At 42.7% G+C, this 22,119-nt stretch overlaps 1 protein-coding gene across 1 annotated transcript in view; it reads left to right on the top strand.

Annotated features, from left to right (window-relative positions):
- SCN11A (sodium voltage-gated channel alpha subunit 11) overlaps positions 1–14,207 on the top strand; it is an 89,604-nt gene extending 75,397 nt beyond the window's left edge. The window contains exons 26-27 of the mRNA XM_019985154.2: positions 5,861–6,131; positions 12,619–14,207. Coding sequence (XP_019840713.2) covers positions 5,861–6,131; positions 12,619–13,649 — 1,302 coding nt within the window. The 3' untranslated portion in view covers positions 13,650–14,207. The remainder of the gene's footprint in view (positions 1–5,860; positions 6,132–12,618) is intronic.
- The last annotated feature ends 7,912 nt before the right edge of the window (positions 14,208–22,119 follow it).

Here is a 22,119-nt window from a genome sequence, read left to right as displayed (position 1 = left end):
TTTCAAGACAAGGAGGGTCAGGGGCACCAAAAAGTCTGAGAAAACAGTATGGAAGAGGGGCTTGATATCTGATGCATGTAGAGGACTTGGAGATTTTCATTCAAACATGAGGTCCCAAATTATCAAAGTGAAAGTGAAAGTTGCTTAGTCATGTCCAACTCTTTGTGATCCCATGGAATTCTCCAGGCCAGAATACTGGAGTGGGTAACCTTTCCCTTCTCCAGGGGATTTTCCCAACCCAGGGATCGAACTCAGGTCTCCCACATTGCAGGCAGATTCTTTACCAGCTGAGCCACAAGGGAAGCCCAAGAATACTGGAATGGGTAGCCTATCCCTTCACCAGCTGGGCCCTCCTGACCTAGAAATCGAACTGGGGTCTCCTGCATTGCAGGTGGATTCTTTCTCAATTGAGCTATGAGGGAAGCCCTAAATTATCAAAGGTATGTTTAATTTCCTGCTATTCCCAGCAATCAGAATACAGCCTGGCATTAAGTATGTTTTCAGTGATTTGTTGAATAAAGAAGTATGTTTTAGGGCACAAAATCCATCCCCCTAGGTTTAAACATTTGTGTTGCACTAAAAATGTCTATAAATGTCAGGACAACTGTTTAGAATTTATACAATGAAAAATTTTTACAAAAAGTTTAATGATAAAATTATATTTATAGAGTTTTCATCTGACAACAGTATGTGGAATTTCAATTTACCTAAGTCAAATCTAGCTTTCAAGTACCATACTCATTTTCTAGTACTAATTTCACTTTGAAGTGACTTCACAAGGACAGAAACAGTAAAGACCTAACAGAAGCAGAAGAGATTAAGAAAAAGTGGCAAGAATATATAGAAGAACTATACAAAAAAGGTCTTAATGACCCAGATAACCATGATGGTGTGGTCACTCACCTAGAGCTAGACTTCCTAGAATGTGAGGTCATGTGGGCCTTAGAAAGAATTACTACAAACAAAGCTAGTGGAGGTGATAGAATTTCAGCTGAGCTATTTCAAATCCTAAAAGATGATGCTGTTGAAGTGTTGCACTCAATATGCCAGCAAATTTGGAAAACTCATCCATGGCCACAGGACTGGAAAAGTCAGTTTCCATTCCAATCCCAAAGAACAGAAATCCCCAAGAATGTTCCAGATGTGCTTATTTCACATGCTAGCAAGGTTATGCTCAGAATCCTTCAAGCAACACTTCAGCAATTTGTGAACCAAGAACTTCTAGATGTTCAAGCTGGATTTAGAAAAGGCAGAGGAACCAGGGATCAAATTGCCAACATTCACTAGACCAAGGAGAAAGCAAGGGAATTCCAGAAAAACATCTACTTCTGCTTCACTGACTATGCTAAAGCCTTTGACAGAGATGGGATTACCAGACCACCTTACCTGTCTCCTGAGAAACCAGGTCAAGAAAGAAGCAACAGTTAGAACTGGACATGGAATGACTGACTGGTTCCAAATGGGGAAAGAAGTATTACAAGCCTGTATATGGTCACCCTGCTTATTTAACTTTGACGTGGAGGCTACAGTCCATGGGCCCACAGAGTTGGACATGACTGAGCGACTAAGCACAGCACAGAGTGAAAGTGAAATTTGCTCAGGTGTGTCCAACTCTTTGCGACCCCATGGACTATACAGTCCATGGAATTCTCCAGGCCAGAATACTGGAGTGGGTAGCCTTTCCCTTCTCCAGGAGATCTTCCCAACCCAGGGATCGAACCCCGGTCTCCTGCATTACAGGTGGATTCCTCACCAGCTGAGCCACAAGGGAAGTCCTGGAATACTGGAGGCGGTAGCCTATCCCTTCTCCAGCAGATCTTCCCGTCCCAGGAATTGAACAAGGATATCCTGCATTCTCGGCAGATTCTTTACCAACTAAGCTATCAGGGAAGCCCACAGCACAGAGTACATCATGCAAAATGTCAGGCTGGATGAATCACAAACTGGAATCAGGATTGCTGGGAGAAATATGAACAACCTCAGACATGCAGATGATACCACTCCAATGGCAGAAAGTGAAGAGGAACTAAAGAGCCTCGTGATGAGAGTGCAAGAGGAGAGTGAAAAAGCTGACTTGAAACTCAACATTGAAAAAATCATGACATCCAGTCACATCATTTCTTGGAAAATAGAAGGGGAATAAGTGGAAGCAGTGACAGATTTTATTTTCTTGGACTCTCAAATCACCATGGACAGAGACTGCAGCCATGAAATTAAAAGACATTTGCTCCTTGGAAGGAAAGCTATGACAAACCTAGACAGGGTATTAAAAAGCAGAGACATCACTTTGCCAACAAGGTCTCTATAGTCAAAGCTATGGTTTTTCCAGTAGTCATACACGGATGTGAGAGTTGGACCATAAAGAAGACTGAGTGCTGAAGAATTGGTGTTTTCAGTGTGTTGCTAGAGAAGACTCTTGAGAGTCCCTATGACTGCAAGGAGATCAAACCAGTCAATCCTAAGGAAAATCAACCCTGAATACTCATTGGAAGGACTGATGATGAAATTGAAACTCCAATACTTTGACCACCTGATGCAAAGAGCTGACTCATTGGAAATGACCCTGATCCTGGGAAATATTGAAAGCAAAAGGATAAAGGGATGGCAGACAGCAAGATGGTTGGATGGCATCAATGAGTCAATGGGCCTGAATTTACACAAACTCCAGGAGACAGTGAAGGACAGAAAGAGCCTTGCATGCTATAGTTCATGGGGTCACAAAGAGTCAGACATGAGTTAGTGACTAAACAACAGCAAGCACTTTGAAGTTCTTATTTAAACTTGAGCCAACAAGAAAGGCAAAGAGAAGTTTTATTTATATGTGCATGATATGATTCAGTACCAGTTGGTCCCAGATTTGGAGTTAACTAAAAGACATTTACTAGTTTGTTTCGTGAAGGATGTGAAGCCGGCAGTGCAGCATACAGCTGAACAGAAGTTGCAGTGACACATAATGCAGCTTCTAGGCCTCTCCACTGCCCTGGGCTTCCCAGGTGGCTCAGTGGTAAAAGGATCCACCTGCCAATGCAGGCAGAGACACAGGAGACACAGTTTCTATTCCTGGATTGGAAAGATCCCCTGGAGGAGGAAATGACAACCCGTTGCAGTATTCTTGCCTGGCTGGGAAAATCCCATGGACAGAGGAGCCTGGCAGGCTATAGTCCATGGGGTTGCAAAGAGTTGGACGTGACTGAGCACACAACACACCTACTGCACTGGACATGTTTGAAGGCAAGAGATGGACTTGAAGTGGACATGGACTGCTTTCCCACAAGGCTGCTGCCGCCTCCATTCCTAACTATCTGTTATAGCTTGTTTGTTGCATGTCACATCAGGGAGTAGGTGTGACCCCAGAGACATTCCTGCATGGCTCTCCAATCATGGCTTCACAATGGGTGATTCCAACAACCAAATGCAACTCAGTTAATTCCAAGCATTTATCTTAAACTCTATATTCCAGAGAGCAGTGCTGCATGAGGTAAACCCAAAACCGTATCCCCTGGTGTCTGAATTTGAGCTTAGACTTTGAATCAGCTGTTAGCCCTTAACTGGGCTTCCACGGTGGTACAAATGGTAAAAACTTCGCCTGCCAATGAAGGAGACGCAAGAGACATGAGTCCAGTCCCTGGGTCAAGAAGATACCCTGGAGAAGGAAATGGTACTCCACTCCAGTATTCTTGCCTGTGAAATCCTATGGGCAGAGGAGCCTGGTAGGCCCCAGTCCACAGGATCATGAAGAGTCAGACACACCTGGGCATATTATAGTCTAGACACGCTAGCCCTTAACTCCCCATAGATTTTTTTTTTTTTAATTTCTAAAATCTACATAATATCTTTTGACCTTTGGAGTAGCAACTGCATAGAGAGGGAAGTACAGCTGTTTTAACCTGAGAAGTGATGGATATTCTTTCCAGCAGAAGGACCGAGGGATCTGGAATCATTTCTACCTAAAGCATTCTCACAAGATAGCTTCATTACAGGCTTTAAAAATTATCCTGAGGTATAGAAGTCACTGTAAAATGACATAGAATGTATGTAGAATACATTAAAATACATAGAATGTATCTTAAAATAACATAGACTTTTTTTGATCCTCTACCACATTTGGTAGCTTATATTTTTAATTTTCTCTATTTTCTCAATATTAGAGTTGAACTGTAAGGCCAGTGCTTACCATGCCCTTACATTTATTCTCAGCCCTTATTCTGCTTTCTTGGAGAGCATCCTTAAAAGTATCTTTTCTCCAGGTCCTTTCTGACTTCCACCATGCATTCTCACATAGGAAATGCATTTGACTTTCAAGTTTCTTCTCCAGACTCCTTGATAAAAGGTTTAGAGCTCCTGGAGCAAAGTTTGAAAGACACCAGCTTACATGTAATATCCTTCTACTGCTGTTCCAACCCCTTTTCTTCTCATTGCCCTTGCTCTCCCAGAGTGACGGCGTTCACTCCCTTGATGTTAGTTCAGATCAGTACTGATGCCATAGGACTCCACATTTGCTTTCCAGCTCTCTGCCTGCGCTCCAGACCTGTACCTCTACCTGCCCATGTCCCTTGGATGTCCCACTGGGCACCTCAAATTCCAGTGTGCCCAGGACACATCCATCATCTCCACCCACCAAACTCCTCATCTGCTGTTCTCCAGTTGATTGAATGCACCACCAAGCAGAAATTATAACCTCAGCCTTAACTTTCCCATAACCTACTCCATTAGGACGCTCTTGGACTCCTGCTTCTTATTCCATATTAGTTCTTAAACCTAAAAACTCATGTCTTTCTCTACTGTTACCACCACAAAACATCATCTTTTGCCCAGATTACCCTAACAGATGCCTGGGACTATAAAGATGAATTCTTAGGGGTCTGTGCATTTTCTAAAAAGAACACTATGTGCATACTTTGATTAAATGATATATAATATGAAATAATCTAATATATACATATGGTACATATATATATATTATACATAAACAACCAATGTATAGTCGAGAATGCCATACGATATCAGTGTCTGAGTTTGTGCTAAAGAACAGTTTCCACTTAAGCAAACAACAGAGTCGTGCCTTATAGAGATTAGATTAAAGGAAATAGTGGAATAGTTGAGTCACTGCACTGCACATGGTAGACAAGGCATGCAAACTTGAGTTAGAACCTGTAATAGAGCAATCGGCACACCTTTACCTGGGAGCAGGTCATCCATGTACGAAACAATATGCAAGTTCACCACCAGTACTCATGTGAAATAATCAGTTTTTCTGTTTCCAATTTTAGTAATCACTGGATCAGAATCCCATTTATCTAGCCTTATCGTCAAGTGAACAAGAATTAGAAAATTGGCTTTCAAGAATTGCTTGAATACAGAGTTTTGCTTAAGTATAAGGTCTGATTATTCTAAACTGACAAATGGAGGCTTGGAGATGTTAATTCTGTCTTGTCCAGCAAAAGTATGTGAGCAAGTATCCTCTGCATTAATATTATTAAAGTCAAAATACAGACGTAGGTGAAATATACAGACCAAAGTTCATTTTTTTATGATTAAACCCAACATGAGCTGTTTTATTTTAACAAAAACAAATCACCCACCACATCAAAGTTATATTGTTACTAAAAATGTACGTATTTATTTAGTTTCAAAATGAAATTAAAGCTATATGCCTGCACTTTAAAACCAGTTTCTAATTAAATTTAATGAAGTTAAATGAAAAATATCTATTAGAAGAATTTCTTGCCCTTTAAAAGTGTACATTTTCCAAGAAACTAATTGTAAGAGAGGACAAATGCTATTGTATATGCCTTTTAATGTATGTGATTTCATTCCTACAACTCCAAGTGATTTATGATTCCTTTTTCTTTTTCCTCAGAACAAATGCCAAGGCTTTGTGTTTGACCTCGTCACACACCAGGTCTTTGACATCATTATCATCATCCTCATTCTCCTCAACATGCTTAGCATGATGGCTGAAACACATAAGCAGTCGGAGACCATGAAACATTTACTTGAGAGTCTCAACATGGCCTTTGTGGTCATCTTTGCAATTGAGTGTTTCATCAAAATCTTTGCTTTGAGGCAATACTACTTCGCCAATGGCTGGAATTTATTTGATTGTGTGATCGTGCTCCTTTCTATTGTTAGTAAGTAAAACTGGCAACCAGAGGGGCTTTAGTCTGAGAGCAAGAAGTAAACTTGTAAGTCTTATCATTTGGAATTTTCTCCAGAGTAGCCACAGAGCATAAAATTAAATTTAATGTGGTTTTTGAAAAAAAAAAAAAAAATAGATGAATAAATGCCATTCTCTTTGGGGAGTTGCTAGAAAATACAGAGTATTTCCACTCCCTTGATTATCTACACAATTGAAACAGAGTTAAGTAATTATGTGGATCATTTATTCAATGGGGATAGATGAAATTAAGATGACTTAGAAGTTTTTGTGGGGCTACCTGCTTTATCCAGGGAATTGAGTCAAAGTTCCATTTTCTTCTACAACTATAAGGCCTAAAGAGCATTTCTTGTTTTAAGGATTTGGCATTTAGTTTCCATGTTTTTCCCTAGTTCAAAATCCTTCTGGATGTCAGATCACAATTACTAGGCCCCAGTGACATTGCTGGGCCTTCCTGTACCTCCTCCTTATAGTGGGCCTCCGTGGCTCAACCTGGATGGGGCTTGCAAGAGTGTGTCATAAGGACAAACAGTGCTTTTCTTCTTTCTGTATCTCATGTTAACTTAAATTATAGTGGAAACGACATAGTGTGTCAACTGCTTGGGTTTCACTCACCAACTAGCTTCACTCTATAATTGCTATATTTTTCTTAACTGTGCACAGAAATTAACCTTAAGGTTTATAGAAGAAGACTAGGGAGAAAAAGAGGGTTATTGCCATACACCTTTTCATGAAACATGTACACACACATGCACATACATTAACTTCGAAGGTAAATTCTTCATGACTAAGCTATGAGATTTTACTCTGGGTTTTTGAAGTCTGCTTTAATTAAACTGATAATTTAACTATAATTGCGTAAAACTGCCTATGGGTTTTTCTCATCGTTCAAAGAGCATGAAGGCAGTGAAAACGGATTTCACAAGTGGAAGCTTCTGTTTTATCTCAGAAAGGATGCAATAAACAGATATGCTGGATCAAAATATTTTGGTTCTTAACATGATAGCAGCAATCCAGATGTTTCAGGGACCAAGAAAATGGTACAGTTCATAGTCTGTTCTACTTTTTAGCCATGGAAACTTATGTAGATAAAGTTCAGTAATAAATCTTTCAACATGCTTATGGTTAGTTCAGTTCAGTTCAGTAGCTCAGTTGTGTCCAACTCTTTGCAACCCCATGAACTGCAGCACACCAGGCCTCCCTGTCCATCACCAACTTCCGGAGTTCACTCAAACTCACATCCATCGAGTTGGTGATGCCATCCAGCCATCTCATCCTCTGTCATCCCCTTTTCCTCCTGCCCCCAATCTCTCTCAGCATCAGAGTCTTTTCCAATGAGTCAACTCTTCGCATGAGGTGGTCAAAGTACTAGAGTTTCAGCTTCAGCATCATTCTTCCAAAGAACACCCAGGGCTGATCTCCTTTAGAATGGACTGGTTGGATCTCCTTGCAGTCCAAGGGACTCTCAAGAGTCTTCTCCAACACCACAGTTCAAAAACATCAATTCTTCAGCGCTCAGTTTTCTTCACAGTCCAACTCTCACATCCATACATGACTACTGGAAAAACCATAGCCTTGACTAGACAGACCTTTGTTGGCAAAGTAATGTCTCTGCTTTATAATATGCTATCTAGGTTGGTCATAGCTTTCCTTCCAAGGTTAAGTAGACTGTTAATCTTTATTAGTCAGTTTCAAGCACAAGTCCTGGTGAAATTGACAGCAGCAATAAAGTTAGAAAATGAGTCTGGGGCAACCATCTGAGCACTTAAAGAGCTCTTCCTCCAACATTCAGAGAGCAGCTCATTCATTCCACTATTTGCTGAACTTTTTCCAGGCAGTGCCAGGCATCGTAGAGCTCACAGTAACTGAAGGAGGTCGCCATTACCCCTACCATACAGCCTATAGCCTACCATGGAGACTGAAGACTCTAGGACAGGGCTGCCTCAGGTCAAACTACAGGCACAGCCCCTCCCATCAGCAGAAAATTGGATTAAAGATTAACTGAGCAAGGTACAGCCCTCCCAAGCAAGGCCCAGTTTTCCCTGAAGCCAGTCCCTCCTATCAGGAAGCTTGCACAAACTCTTACCCTCATCCCTCAGAGGGCAGACAGAATGAAAACCACAATCACAGAAAACTAACCAAAATGATCACATGGATCACAGCCTTGTATAACTCAATGAAACTATGAGCCATGCTGTGTAGGGCCACCCAAGACGAATGAGTCATGGTGAGTTCTAACAAAACGTGGTCCACTGGAGAAGGGAATGGCAAATCACTTCAGCATTCTTGCCTTGAGAACCCCACGAACGGTATGAAAAGGCAGAAAGATATGACACTGAAAGATTAAACACTCACCCCACCCCTAGGTGTCCAATATGCTACTGGAGAGGAGTGGAGAAATAGCTCCAGAAGGAATGAAGAGGCTTAGCCAGAGCGGAAATGATGCCCAGTTGTGGTTGTGTCTGGTGGTGAAAGTAAAGTCTGGTGCTGTAAAGACCAATGTTGCATAGGAACCTGGAACATTAGGTCCATGAATCAAGGTAAATCGGAAGTGGTCAAACAGGAGATGGCAAGAGTCAACATTGACATTTTAGGAATCAATGAACTAAAATGGACCAGAGTGGGCAAATTTAATTCAGATGACCATTATATCTGCAACTGTGGGCAAGAATCCCTTAGACAAAATGGGGTAGCCCTCAAAGTCAACAGAAGTGTCTGAAATGCACTACTTGGGTGCATTCTCAAAAATGACAGAATAATCTCTGTTCGTTTCCAAGGCAAACTGTTCAACATGACAGTAATCCAAGTCTGTGCCCTAACCATTATGCTGAAGAGTATAAAGTTGAATGTTTCTATGAAGACCTACAAGACCTTCTAGAACTAACATCAAAAAAGATGTCCTTTTCATCACAGGGGACTGGAATGCAAAAGTAGGAAGTCAAGAGATACCTGGAGTGACAGGTAAGTTTGACCTCAGAGTAGAAAATGAAGCAGGGAAAAGACTAACAGAGTTTTTCCAAGAGAATGCTCTGGTGATAGCAAACACCCTTTTCCAACAACACAAGAGACGACTGTACACATGGACATCACCAGATGGTCAATACTGAAATTAGGTTGATTATATTCTTTGTAAGCTGAAGATGGAGAAGCTCTATATCATCAGCAAAAACAAGACTGGGAGCTAACTGTGGCTCAGATCATAAGCTCCTTATTGTAAAATTCAGACTTAAATTGAAGTAAGTAGGGAAAACTACTAGACCATTCAGGTATGACCTAAATCAAATCCCTTATGATTAAACAGTGAAAGTGACAAATAGATTCAAGGGATTAGATCTGACAGACGGAGTGCCTGAAGAACTATGGACAGAGATTTGTAATGTTGTACAGGAGGCAGTGATCAAAACCATCCCCAAGAAAAAGAAATACAACAAGGCAAAATGGTTGTCTGAGGAAGCCTTACAAATAGTTGAGAAGAGAAGCGAAAGACAAAGGAGAAATGGAAAGGTATATCCATCTGAATTCAGAGTTCCAAAGAATAGCAATGAGAGATAAGACAGCCTTCCTAAGTGATCAATGCAAAAAAATAGAGGAAAACAACAGAATGGGAAAGACTAGAGATCTCTTTAAGAAAATTAGAGATACCAAGGGAACATTTCATGCAAAGATGGGCACAATAAAGGAAAGAAATGGTATGGACCTAACAGAAGCAGAAGAGATTAAGAAGAGGTGGCAAGAATACACAGAAGAACTATACAAAAAAGAGCTTCGTGGCACAGATAGCCATGATGGTGTGATCATCATCTAGCGCCAGACATCCTGGAGTCCGAAGTCAAATAGGCCTTAGGAAGCATTACTACAAACAGGAGATGGCAAGTTTGATTACTACAAACAAAGCTAATGGGGGTGATGGAATTCTGTCTGAGCTATTTCAAATCCTAAAAGATGATGCTATGAAAGTGCTGTACTCAATGTGTCAGCAAATTTGGAAAACTCAACTGTGGCCCCAGGACTGGAAAAGGTCAGTTTTCATTCCAATCCCAAAGAAGGGCAATGTCAAAGAACATTCAAACTACCATACAATTACACTCATTTTACATGTTAGCAAGGTTATACTTAAAATCCTTCAAGCTAGGCTCCAGCAGTACATGAACTGAGAACTTCTAGGTGTAAAACTGGGTTTAGAAGTCAGAGGAATCAGAGATCAAATTGCCAACATCTGTTGAATCATAGAAAAAGCAGGTGAATTCTGGAAAAATATCTACTTCTGCTTCACTAACTACGCTAAAACCTTTGACTCTGAGGATCATAACAAATTGTAGATAACTCTACAAGAGATAGGAGTACCAGACCACCTCACCTGCCTCCTGGGAAACCTGTATGCAGGTCAAGAAGCAACAGTTAGAACCGGACATGGACTGCTTCAAAAGGAATACGTCAAGGCTGTACATTGTCACCCTGTTTATTTAACTTATATGCAGAGTACACCATGTGAAATGCTGGGCTGTGAAGCACAGCTGGAATCAAAATTGCCTTGAGAAATATCTGTAACTTCAGATATGCAAATGATACCACCTTAATGGCAGAAAGTGAACAGAAACTAAAGAGCCTCTTGAAGGTGAGAGAAGAGAGAGAAAAAGTTGACTTAAGAATTCAACATTCAGAAAATGAAGATCATGGCATCTAGTCCCATAACTTCATGCCAAATAGATGGGGGGAAAATGAAGACAACGACAGACTTTATTTTCTTGGGCTCACAAATCACTGCAGATAGTGACTGCTACCATGAAATTAAAAGATGCTTCCTCCTTGGAAGAAAAGCTATGACAAAACTACACAGCGTATTAAAAAGCAGAGACATCACTTTGCTGACAAAGGTCCTTATAGTCAAAACTATGGTTTTTCCAGTAGTCATGTATGCATTTGAGGGTTGGACCATAAAGAGGGCCGAGTGCTGAAGAATTGATGCTTTTGAACTATGGTGCTGGAGAAGACTCTAGAGAGTCTCTTGGACAGCCAGGAGATCAAACCAGTCAATTCTAAATGAAATCAACCCTGAACTTTCATTGGAAGGACTGATGCTGAAGCTGAAGCTCCAGTACTTTGGCCACCTGATTCAAATAGCTGACTCATTGGAAAAGACCCTAATGCTGGGAAAGATTGAAGGCAGGAGGAGAAGCGGGTGACATAGGATGAGATGGTTGGATGACATCACCAACTTAATGGACATGAGTTTGAGCAAACTCTGGGAGATAGTGAAGGACAGGCATGCTGCAGGAGTCACAAAGTATTGGACACAACTGAGTGACTGAACAACAACAAAATTAAGACCTACCGCATTAAGGAATCAGAAAAAGAGAAATTAATTGAACCCCAAATCACTTGCTACATGAAAGAACTGAGCTCACAGGAAAGACAAATTACTGTGAGCTTGATTACTCAAAGAAATATGCACAGAGGAAGTGGACCTTAAAGGAGGGACTTCCTCCAGTTGTTGCTGAAATGGTAAAAATTCCACATCTCAAAAAAAGTGGCTGTCCACATCTCTAATGACCTTAGAGGATCCTCAGAGGAAGAACAAGGCCCTGTGTATATGAGGCAAGCATGTTCAAGCCATTCTGTAATATCTGGATCAAAATGTGTGTTGTTTTAAATTCTTATATCACTTGCTTGCAGAGCAAGCAATGAGAAAACAGGATGTTTTAGGCCAAATATTCAGCAGACTGCAGAAACTTCTGCTTGAGATGCCACTTCTGGGATATTTACAATAACAGAGAAACTGTCTCTGATTTATTCCCATAGCTTTTTGAGTTTGGACTTCCAGAAGTCCTTGGAATGAGTGTATTGACAAGCATCACAACACTACCTTCTTTCTCTAGCTCTGTCCTTGCCTATAGCAGGCTGTGTTCAAATTCCTCTAAAGTAAGAACCTGTTTGTTTAAGAAACCTTGGGGTTAGGGGTGTACAACTTCCACTGATAGCTCACACTCAAGCCAGCCTTCAGTAGAAGAAATTTCTCTTCGCATTCTAATCTAAATGACTCCTTCAATAGTTTATATGTTTTCCATTCTATGTATATAATAAATATGGAAAACTGTTATATTTGCTACCCCATGCGTGATTTTAAATGCCCAACATAGATGATAATGTATTTCAAGTCCATTAGGTAACTTACAAAATAGTAATAAACTACATTTTATTTATTTTCTTTGAAGGGTCTTCTTAGATGTCCTGTCCCATCTAAATTCCTATCTAAATTGTATGAACCTTGAAAATTGCTCTCCAGTTTAAGGCACATATATATTTTTTCCCTGATGTGGGTAAAAAAAATTCTTAATTTTGTACATAAGCTGAAAAGTAATGGTAAAAAGTTGGTCTCACTCAGATTGAAAGCAGGAGAGACAGGCTATGTCTAAAATCAATCTGTCTGCTGGAAATTCATTGACCCTCCTCCTTGTCTTCAGGTTCCGTGGTTTCTGCCTTGAAAACCCAGGCCCAGATTCCTTTCCCTCCAACACTGTTCAGAATGGTTCGCTTGGTTCGGATTGGCCGAATCCTGAGACTTGTTCGAGCAGCACGAAGAATCAGAACTCTGCTTTTTGCTCTGATGATGTCCCTGCCCTCTCTATTTAATATTGGTCTTCTCCTCTTTCTGGTTATGTTTATTTATGCCATTTTTGGTATGAACTCTTTTCGAAAAGTGAAGGAAGAGTCTGGAATCGATGACATCTTCAACTTCCAAACTTTTACAAGCAGCATGCTCTGCCTCTTCCAGATAACCACGACAGCAGGCTGGGATGCCCTCCTCAGCCCCATGTTGAAATCAAACAAGTCCTGTGACCCCAAGACAGAGAGCTGCCACCTCTCTACCATAGCCATAATCTACTTCGTCACTTATATCATCATCTCCTCTCTCATTGTGGTCAACATGTATATTGCTGTGATTTTAGAAAACTTCAATGTAGCCACTGAAGAAAGTGAGGACCCTTTGGGTGAAGATGACTTTGAAATGTTCTACGAAGTCTGGGAAAAGTTTGACCCAGAAGCAACACAATTTATCAAATATTCTGCCCTTTCTGACTTTGCTGATGCCCTTCCTGAGCCTCTGCGTGTGGCAAAGCCAAATAAATACCAATTTTTAGTCATGGACTTGCCAATGGTGAGTGGAGAGCGTCTCCATTGCTTGGATATTCTCTTCGCTTTCACCACGAGGGTACTTGGTGAGTCCAGTGGCCTGGATAGCATGAAAGCAGCAATAGAAGAGAAGTTCATGGAGGCCAACCCTTTCAAGAAGTTATATGAACCCATAGTCACCACCACCAAAAGGAATGAAGAGGAAAGATGTGCTGCTGCTGTTATTCAAAAGGCCTTTCGAAAGTACATGCTGAAGACCAGGTGTACCTTGAAAGACAGGCCTCATTCAACCCTCCAGACACTCTCCAATGGAGACTTACCCAGCTCTGGGGTGGCCGAGGGCAAGGTCCATTATGACTGAGCCCCACACCTCCACCCATACCTCACAGCCTCCAAGCCTTGACTCTGGCCTCTGAGCTCCAAGCCATCCACAGCTCTGTGTACAAACAAGTGAACTCTTCGAACTCGCCATTCCATTTTTTTTTTTTTTTCCTGGCTAAAAGAAAATATTTTAGAGTTCACATCAAAGGATTCTTATAGAGATAAGGGTGCCTGACTATTACTACCAGTACAGTTTTAACAAAGAAAAAGACACTAGAAAGATCTATAGAAGACATACTAATGTGAGGATTGAAGCACAGTTCAAATTATGTCAAAAGAATAAGAAACAAAAAACACATTAAAGTTTTAAATCATGTTTCCCATGTGTTACTGAGTACTGTGTCCAATGCCTTTGTCAGATGTTTTCCCCAGTAAAAGTATGTGGCTTATCACATGTAGCTCTTTTGCATGCTAAGTGAGAATTCAAAACCTGCCAATAAATACTCATTGCAGATTTTTTTAACCAATGTTGAATATTTTGAGTTTATTTCAAACCTAAAAGCACGATCATAATTTGTGTCAGTTACTACCCTATCTTTCACTAGCTGCAATATCTGTTATATATATGTGGGGAAAAAATAAATAAATAAAGCTTTCAGTTTGCATTTCATTCGGATAATACACTAAAAATTCTTTAGTTTAGTGCTTGTGTGAGTAGTGGTTTAAATGTGGTACCTAAGTTGGAATTAAAGGCAATAGCCAGTGGTGTGCTGATAAGTGCATAATAATTGCTCTTCAGGAAAAAAGAAACAAGCCATGATTTGTAGTGTTTACTGATTTCTGTGGTGAATATTCCCTTCATGACCAATTTCAAGCTACCAACATGATGTTTCTGAATGTAGAGTTGGGAAAGATGTCCACAGTCAGTTCTCGTGAGCTGCCTGGAGCTGGCTGAGCACACCATTGACTGGAACCGGTAAGACAGTCTCACTTCCAGTGAAATATCTGCAGTGGGCACCTCGGATGGAGAGTGCACCCCACTTAGCACCACAGCTGGACCCCAGGGCAGGGGAGCCATAAGACATAATGGTTAGCCAGAGACCTCAGTCATTTGATGAGCCCTACATTCAGTTCTGGCTGAATATATGCATGAAACACAGCCCAGAGAACAACCAAGTCGATCAGAAGGGCCTGGCCCCAGGAGTAGCCCAGGACCTCCCTAAAAACTGGAGATGCCCAGAGGCCAAGCAAGACATTAGCTGGACTGGGGGCAAAGAACTACAGTGTAATAATCTAGACTCAGACGGAAATCCTGCAGAAATAGCCCTGGAATCCTGTATCTCTGACAGGCCAGAGGAGGTGATGTGTCTGTCAGCAGCCTGGAGTCTGAGCCCTGAGCCTCTGCCCTGCCTCTCACTGTCCAGTGGAGGTAAGGCCAATGCTGGATGCGTGGCGTATTAAGAGGGAACTTATTTTTAATGTACACAAGATCTAACCATGACTCAATGTATTCATGTCCAGGGCCTAAATTTTTTGAGTTTTGTAGGCAGCCTTGTGCTCTGGAGCACTGGTAAAAGTAGCAACATCATTATCTAATCATTATCAATATCTAATAAACTTAGCATTTGCTGTAGGTCAGACACTGACTAAGCATTTGCCATGCATAATCTCATCTGTTCCTTACAATAAGCCAGGGTGTGTGCAGTCACTCACCAGGTGGAGCCCAGGCATCTGTGCCATACTGGGGCAGAGGAGTGTTTGTTCCCAGAGCTAGGGCACTTTTGAGACAGGGCCAGAGGGACTCCCAGGCAGGACTGCAAGTGCTGTGTGGAAATCACCAGTTCTAAAACCACAACCAGTCCTTCTTGAGGCCCTGGGGATTACCTACAGCTTCCTTAAAAGGGGCCTCCGATTATGAACTCTCAGTGTTTACAGATTCCTACCAAGTTTTCTGGAAAAAGATGGTTGGTCATGATTCTAATAGGGATACTACCTGGCTGGAGGTAAGGGAGGGTCTGGAAGGATATGGTCTTCCCTATTCCAGATTATAATTTAGGGGCTTGAGTATTATCTGTTCTGTGCAATGCCTTGCGCCCTTGGCACACACAGCTGTCCATCCCCACATGGTCCCATGTCACTAGTGCTGGATTCCTGGAGCCAGCTCCCGGGGACAGCACAGGATCCCTCTGCTTCTGCAAGAGGCTGAGCCTCACCTCCTCACTAGATGGCAGCAAATGCCCGACACGTTCTTTTCTAAAAGTAGCACAGCATGTCTCTGTATGAGCCTCCCGCTCAAAGAGCCAGAAGGTTAAAGAGGGGTGAAGGAAGTGGTGAACTAACCCTGGATGGATGCTAGAAAACTCACAGAGATGGCTGTCACTGTGCAAGGATCCAGGATACCCACAAGAGGCAGAGATGTTGGTCTGGATGTTGGTCTTCTGGGACTATCCATGGTAGACAGTCCTGCAGACACATGCAGGCAGCCCCCTGTCTTCTGAGACTTCTTTTCCCCAGGCAAATCAGTCCCTGCTCAGTTCAGTCAACAGACAAGTTCTGGAGGGCCAGTGCAACACTGCCCTGTGCAGACTGCTTCTAACCAATAGGTCTTCACCTCAAGGGCATATGTGCTTATTGGGAGGGGCATTAGATAGGTGTTTGTGTGATGAGAAATAGAATGCAAAATAACAAGAGCATGGACACAGCTCTCTTCTCAAAGCTGAGTGGAGACAGGCTCACAGGAAGGCTTCGTAAGATAGAAGGGAGCATCTGAGATGAGCTGGGTAATGTGTGGGACTGTGATGGGTAGAGGTGGTTCAGGAGGGTGTTTTAAAGGGGAGGAGACAATAGAGGCAGCATCCTGGAGGGTAAGGAGTGTCAGAAGTGGAAGGGAGTGTGAACTCCCCCAGTGACTGGGCTCAGAGTATAGATAGTAGAGCAGCAGCAACTAAATCTAGAAATGGACAGTTTTGTGGAGAGCCTCCAATGCCACAGTGAAGAAATTCTAACATTTCAGAAATAAGGAAGAACTGATGGTGTTTGAGCAGGGGGAGAAAATTAGCTTGACTGAGTGTTCAGGTGGAATGGAGGACAAAGACACCAGAATGCTGTTTCGGGTGTGGAAGAAGCACTGAGTGAGGATGGAGGGGTGGGGCGTGCAGTGAGATCCAGATTCTTGCACTGAGTGCCTGTCCATGGGGCGAAGCATCTAGAGAGGAACCTTAAGACTTGGGGCCAGGGTGACAAGATAATGTGGCAGCACAAGTTACCAAATTAATGCCCAGGAGGGACAAGGCATTTTTTCATTTATTTTTGTTTGTTGTCATGAAGGAAGAAGAAATCTAAAAGCCAGTTCAGTTTTAAACATTTTGAAGATTTTAAGGATGCCAGGTCCAAGTGACAGTGTTCAGCCAGGCCTGGAACTTGAGGACATGGCCTGGACAAGAGCCCTCAGAACAAGGGTGATATTTGAAAACCTGGGAGCAGATGAAATCATGGAGGAGTGAGCATATCCAGCTCTAGAAGGAGGCAGAGGCCTCGCCCTGGGGGTCATGCTTTCAGAGAATGAAGGTGAGGAGTGAGATGGTTTAAAGAAGGGTGTGGGGAGGTAGGTGAAGGTCACACCACGACACACAGCGTGGGCACAGAGCAGGCTTCACAAGAAAGTTACAGATGACAAAATGAGCTACCTGGTCCTACCTTTACATCCCTCCCACCAGGAAGTGTGCAGGAAGCCACGGCACAGAGCCATGGTGTTCCAGGAAGGGATCCCTACCCTTTCATGGAACAAGTGTGAGAGCTTGCTTTATAAATAATCCAGACTCAGGAGTCAGCTCTTCCGGGGAGCTGTTTTGGAATGTCAGCTTCTGGCACCTAATGCCCTTAGGGAAGCTGAAAGCCTATACTGCTCCTCCTGCTCAAGGAGAGGGAGCCACTGGTCCCTGAAGGTTGTTGCCTGGCAACTCAGATAGAACCTCCAGGTTCATTCAGTGGGCAATCCTGTCCTTCCCTGCCCAGGAGTCATCAAAGAGGCAGTGAGAAAACAAATGCTGACATTTACTGAACATTTATTCTGGACTCAGTAGCCACTTTCCCAGTATTACCTTGTTTAATCTTCACAACAGCTCTATTAAAGAGAAACTATTTTTGATCTTCATTATTCTGATGAGAAAACTGAGGCACGTGGGGGAAATAACAGGCTTGTTCAAGGCCACATAGCCAATAAGTGGCCCTGACAGAATTTAAGCCCAGGCTACTCCAGTGTTCTTGCCTGGAGAATCCCAGGGATGGGGGAACCTGGTGGGCTGCCGTCTATGGAGTCGCACAGAGTCGGACACGACCGAAATAACTTAGCAGCAGCAGTAGCAATCTGGCTCCAGTGCTTAAGCTATCATTACCGTACCACACAGAGATGATGTGGTTGAAAGTGAAGGGAGAGTGCAGAATTTTCCTGGTTATGTCTGTGCTTATGTCCATTTAGTCAAAGCTTTGGTTTTTCCAGTAGTCATGTACAGATGTGAGAGTTGGACCATAAAAAAAGACTGAGCACCAAAGAATTGATGCTTTTGAACTGGAGAAGACTCTTGAGAGTCCCTTGGACAGCAAGGAGATGGAACCAGTCAGTCCTAAAGGAAATCAACCCTGAGTATTCTTTGGAAGGACTGATGCTGAAGCTCCAGTACTTTGACAACCTGATGTGAAGAGCCAACTCATTGGAAAAGCCCCTGATTCTGGGAAGGATTGAAGGCAAAAGGAGAAGCAGGTGGCAGAAGATGAGATGGTTAGATAGCATCATGGACATGAATTTGAGAGGACCCTGGGTGATAGTGAAGGACAGGGAAGCCTGGCATGCTGTAATTCACAGGGCCTCAAAGAGTCAAACAGAATTTAGCAACTGAACAGCAATGTCTGTGGATCTTTTACCATCCATTTCTTCGCCTCTGGAGGCAATGCAGGTATTCAAAGTTCTTACATTGTGGAAACATGCTCTGCATGGGAGCTGTTATGCTCTGTCTCCAAAGTCAGCGTCCTCAGTTCTGTTCATGTACTCCATTTCCTAATACTTGGATTTCACTTCAATCCTTTTATCATTTTCTCCCTCTTTTTCCAGGCAAACTGGTTAATCTATCTCCTCTAGCCCCTGGCACCCAGAGGGCCAGCAGGAACCTATCCCCTCCTTTTGGACAATATACTTCTATTAATGTGAACTTCAGGTGTGCTAGTCAGACAATGGTGATATCAAGAGGTGTGACGGTGCCGATTGTTTTCCTTAATCTCCATCAGTCCCCCAAACCAAGCCACCCTGAACAAGCATACAGTCTAACTAAAAGCACGGTATCTTCTGCATTTTTAGCTGCAGTTACAGCTTCAAGTCCCCTTACCTCCTTCCCATGTTCTAAGCTCTTTCTGTATTTTAAAATCACTTTTGGAGCCAAATCACAATGATAGCTTAAACTCTATTTTTTCCCTAGCTTTATTGAGGTATAATTGACAAATGAAAGTTGTATATATTTACGGTGTACAGCATGATGGTTTGAACTACATGTACACTGTGAAATGATTCCCACAGTCAAGTTAATTCTCATATCGATCACCTCACATAGTTAACCTTTTTTTTCCTTCTGCTATGCTGAGAAAACTTAAGATCTACTCTCTTAGCTCACTTCTAGTGTACAAGACAGTATTAACCACAGTCGCTATACTGTATGTTAGACTTACAGAACTTATTCATCTTCTAATGAAAGTTTGTACCCCTTGACCAACATCCCCCTAATTTTCCCACCCCATCCCCACCGCCAGCTGCTGGTAACCACTCTTATGCTCTCTGGCTCTAAGGGTTTGACTTTTTTAGATTCCACATGTAAGTGCGATCATGCAGCATTTGGCTTTCTGTATCTGGCTTATTTCACTTAGCAAAATGTCCTCCAGGTTCAGTCACATTGTTGCAAATGACAGGATTTCCTTCTTTTTCATGGCTAAATGGCATTCCACTGCACACATGTACATGGCAGTGTCTTTATCTCTTCATCCATTTGTGGACATTGAGGTTGTTTCCTTGCTTTGGCAATTGTAAATAATGCTGCAATGAACTCTGGAGTACAGATATGTCTTTGAGATTGTGATTTCATTTCCTTTGGATATATAGTCTATAGAGGGTTTGCTGGATCACATGGTTATCTGTTTTGAAATTGAGGGACGTCCATATAGTTTTCCATCTTAACTATACCATTTTGTTCCCACGAACAGTATGCAAGGGTTCCCTTTGCTCCTTACTCTCACCAACACTTGCTATGTCTTGTCTTTTTTATAATAGTCATTCCAATAGATGTGAAGTGATATTTCACTGTGGCTTGATTTGCATTTCCCTGATGGTTAGTGATGATGAGCACTTTTTCATGTACCTGCTGGGCATATGTATGTCTTCTTTGGAAAATGTCTGCTCATGTTTTTTTTGTTTTTTTTTTTTTGTCCATTTCTCAATGGGTTCTTTGGGTTTTTGGCTATTGAGCTGTGTGAGTTCTTTATCTATTTTGGACATTAGCACCTTATCTGATACATGGTTTGCAATTTTTTTCTACCATTCTGGAGGTTGCCTATTCCTTTTGAAAGAAGAAAATGTAACCTAGTGAACTGTTATGGCAGAAAGTAAGTCACTGGTAACCTGGGGGTGGGGAAGAGTTGGTAAAAAGGGAGGATAAAGGGGCATGAAGAAATTTGGGGGGATGATAGATTCGTTTACCATCTTAATAGTGGGGATTTTCACTTGTGAAACATGATGGTTTTACAAATGAATAGTATGTGTCAAAATTTATCAAATTGTACTCTTCAAATATGTGCAGTTTGTGGTATGTCAATTATACTTTAATAAGCCTGTTAAAATAAAACCCTTGAGTTTTTGAATTCTAATAGAAATCTCAATAAGCCTCTGGAACTATTATTTTAGTCCTGAAACTGAAGGAGGAGGCTGCTGGGAAGACACATCAAACAAAGGTGATATTTTGCCTGGGGGTTCAGAGTGGCTGCCTCAAGGTATTTGGAAAGAAACCTTAGGATAAGAATTGGGATATGCTAAGTCATTTCAGTTGTTTCCGACTCTGCATTCCTATGGACTATAGCCTGCTAGGCTCCTCTGTCCATGGGATTCTCCAGGCAAAAATGCTGGAGTGGGTAGCCCTTCCCTTCTTTAGGGGATTTTCCCAACCCAGGCACTGAATCTACATCTCTTATCTCCTGCATTGGTAGGTGGGTTCTTTACCACTAGCACCACCACTGGGGCTTCCCTGGTGGCTCAGGGTAAAGAATCCACCTGCAATCCAGGAGAGGCAGGTTTGATCCCTGGGTAGGGAAGATCCCCTGGAGAAGGAAATGTCAAGCCACTCCAATATTCTTGACTGGGAAATCCCATGGACAAAGGAGCCTGGAGGGCTATGTTCATGGGGTTGCAAACGAATCAGGCACGACTTAGTGACTAAACAACACCTCCTTCATTAGGGTAAAACATTTCAGGACATCATCCTTTCCAACTCTTCATTATACAGATGAGAAAACTGATGCCCAGAGGTTGGTCGTGATTTAAACCAGGTCCATCATGGGGCAGACTTAGGGACAAAATGTGAGTGGACATGGTCAGGGGGCCATGTGAGAAGGGGGCGTTCCCTGTGAGAAGGGACTGCGTCCTCTGTCTCTTCTCCCCACCCCTACAGTAGACACATTGCACAGGAGGGCTACTGAGTGGGTGATCTTATCCCCAGCCCCCTACCCCTCAGATTTAGTTAGAACCCGTTGGCCACTGAACACTCAGTATACTGGCCTGCAGTCTCTTCAGAGGCTTCACCCTTCTTCTGTCTCCCAGGGGAGGGCTCCATCCTGCAGCCTGGAGGATAGGCTTTTCTGCACCCCAGACGCTGCCCCAAGAGGCAGGAAATGCCAGGCACTCTCCTTCTCCCTACAGACCTTGTGAGCTCATCCTGGTAAAAGTTTAATGCCTAAAAGTCAATTACACTTAAGAACGCTCTATGGAGCCCCACAACAGCCTTTGCTCAGAGCCTCTGGGGCCTGCAGCTGCCTTCCCGCTCCCTAGACGAAATGCTGAGAAAACTTCACTGCCCTTCCTCACAGTGCAGCCGGCGACTGAGCTGTGCTTTGCCACCAAATTGCTATGACCTTGAGCAACACCCATGCCCTCTGTGAGCCTAACTTTGATACTAACAGAAAGGAAGGGCTATCTTGGATGGTCTGAGGTGTATGCTCATTGTGTTTACCCTTGCAGCCCCTCATCTCTGGGTGAGCAGAGAAAGAATAGGGAGACACATTCAAGACTGGAGGTCTGTAGGTGGTCTGCAGGAGGTCTGCAAAATGCCCCAAATCCCCTGATTGGGCTCTGAAATGGGCTGCGCGGCCCTAGCCAAGTCTTGAGATGACTGTGGCCCCTATGAAAAGCTGGGTGGCAACCTCATCAGTCAGAATTAGTGAGACGCGCCCAGCTAAGGAGCTTACAGATTTTCATCCCTGAA

The sequence above is a fragment of the Bos indicus genome, chromosome 22 (assembly GCF_029378745.1).
Source record: "Bos indicus isolate NIAB-ARS_2022 breed Sahiwal x Tharparkar chromosome 22, NIAB-ARS_B.indTharparkar_mat_pri_1.0, whole genome shotgun sequence".
Classification (NCBI taxonomy): Eukaryota; Metazoa; Chordata; class Mammalia; order Artiodactyla; family Bovidae; genus Bos; species Bos indicus.
The sequence above is the reverse complement of the archived record's forward strand: the minus strand, read 5'-3'. Positions and strand labels throughout refer to the sequence as shown.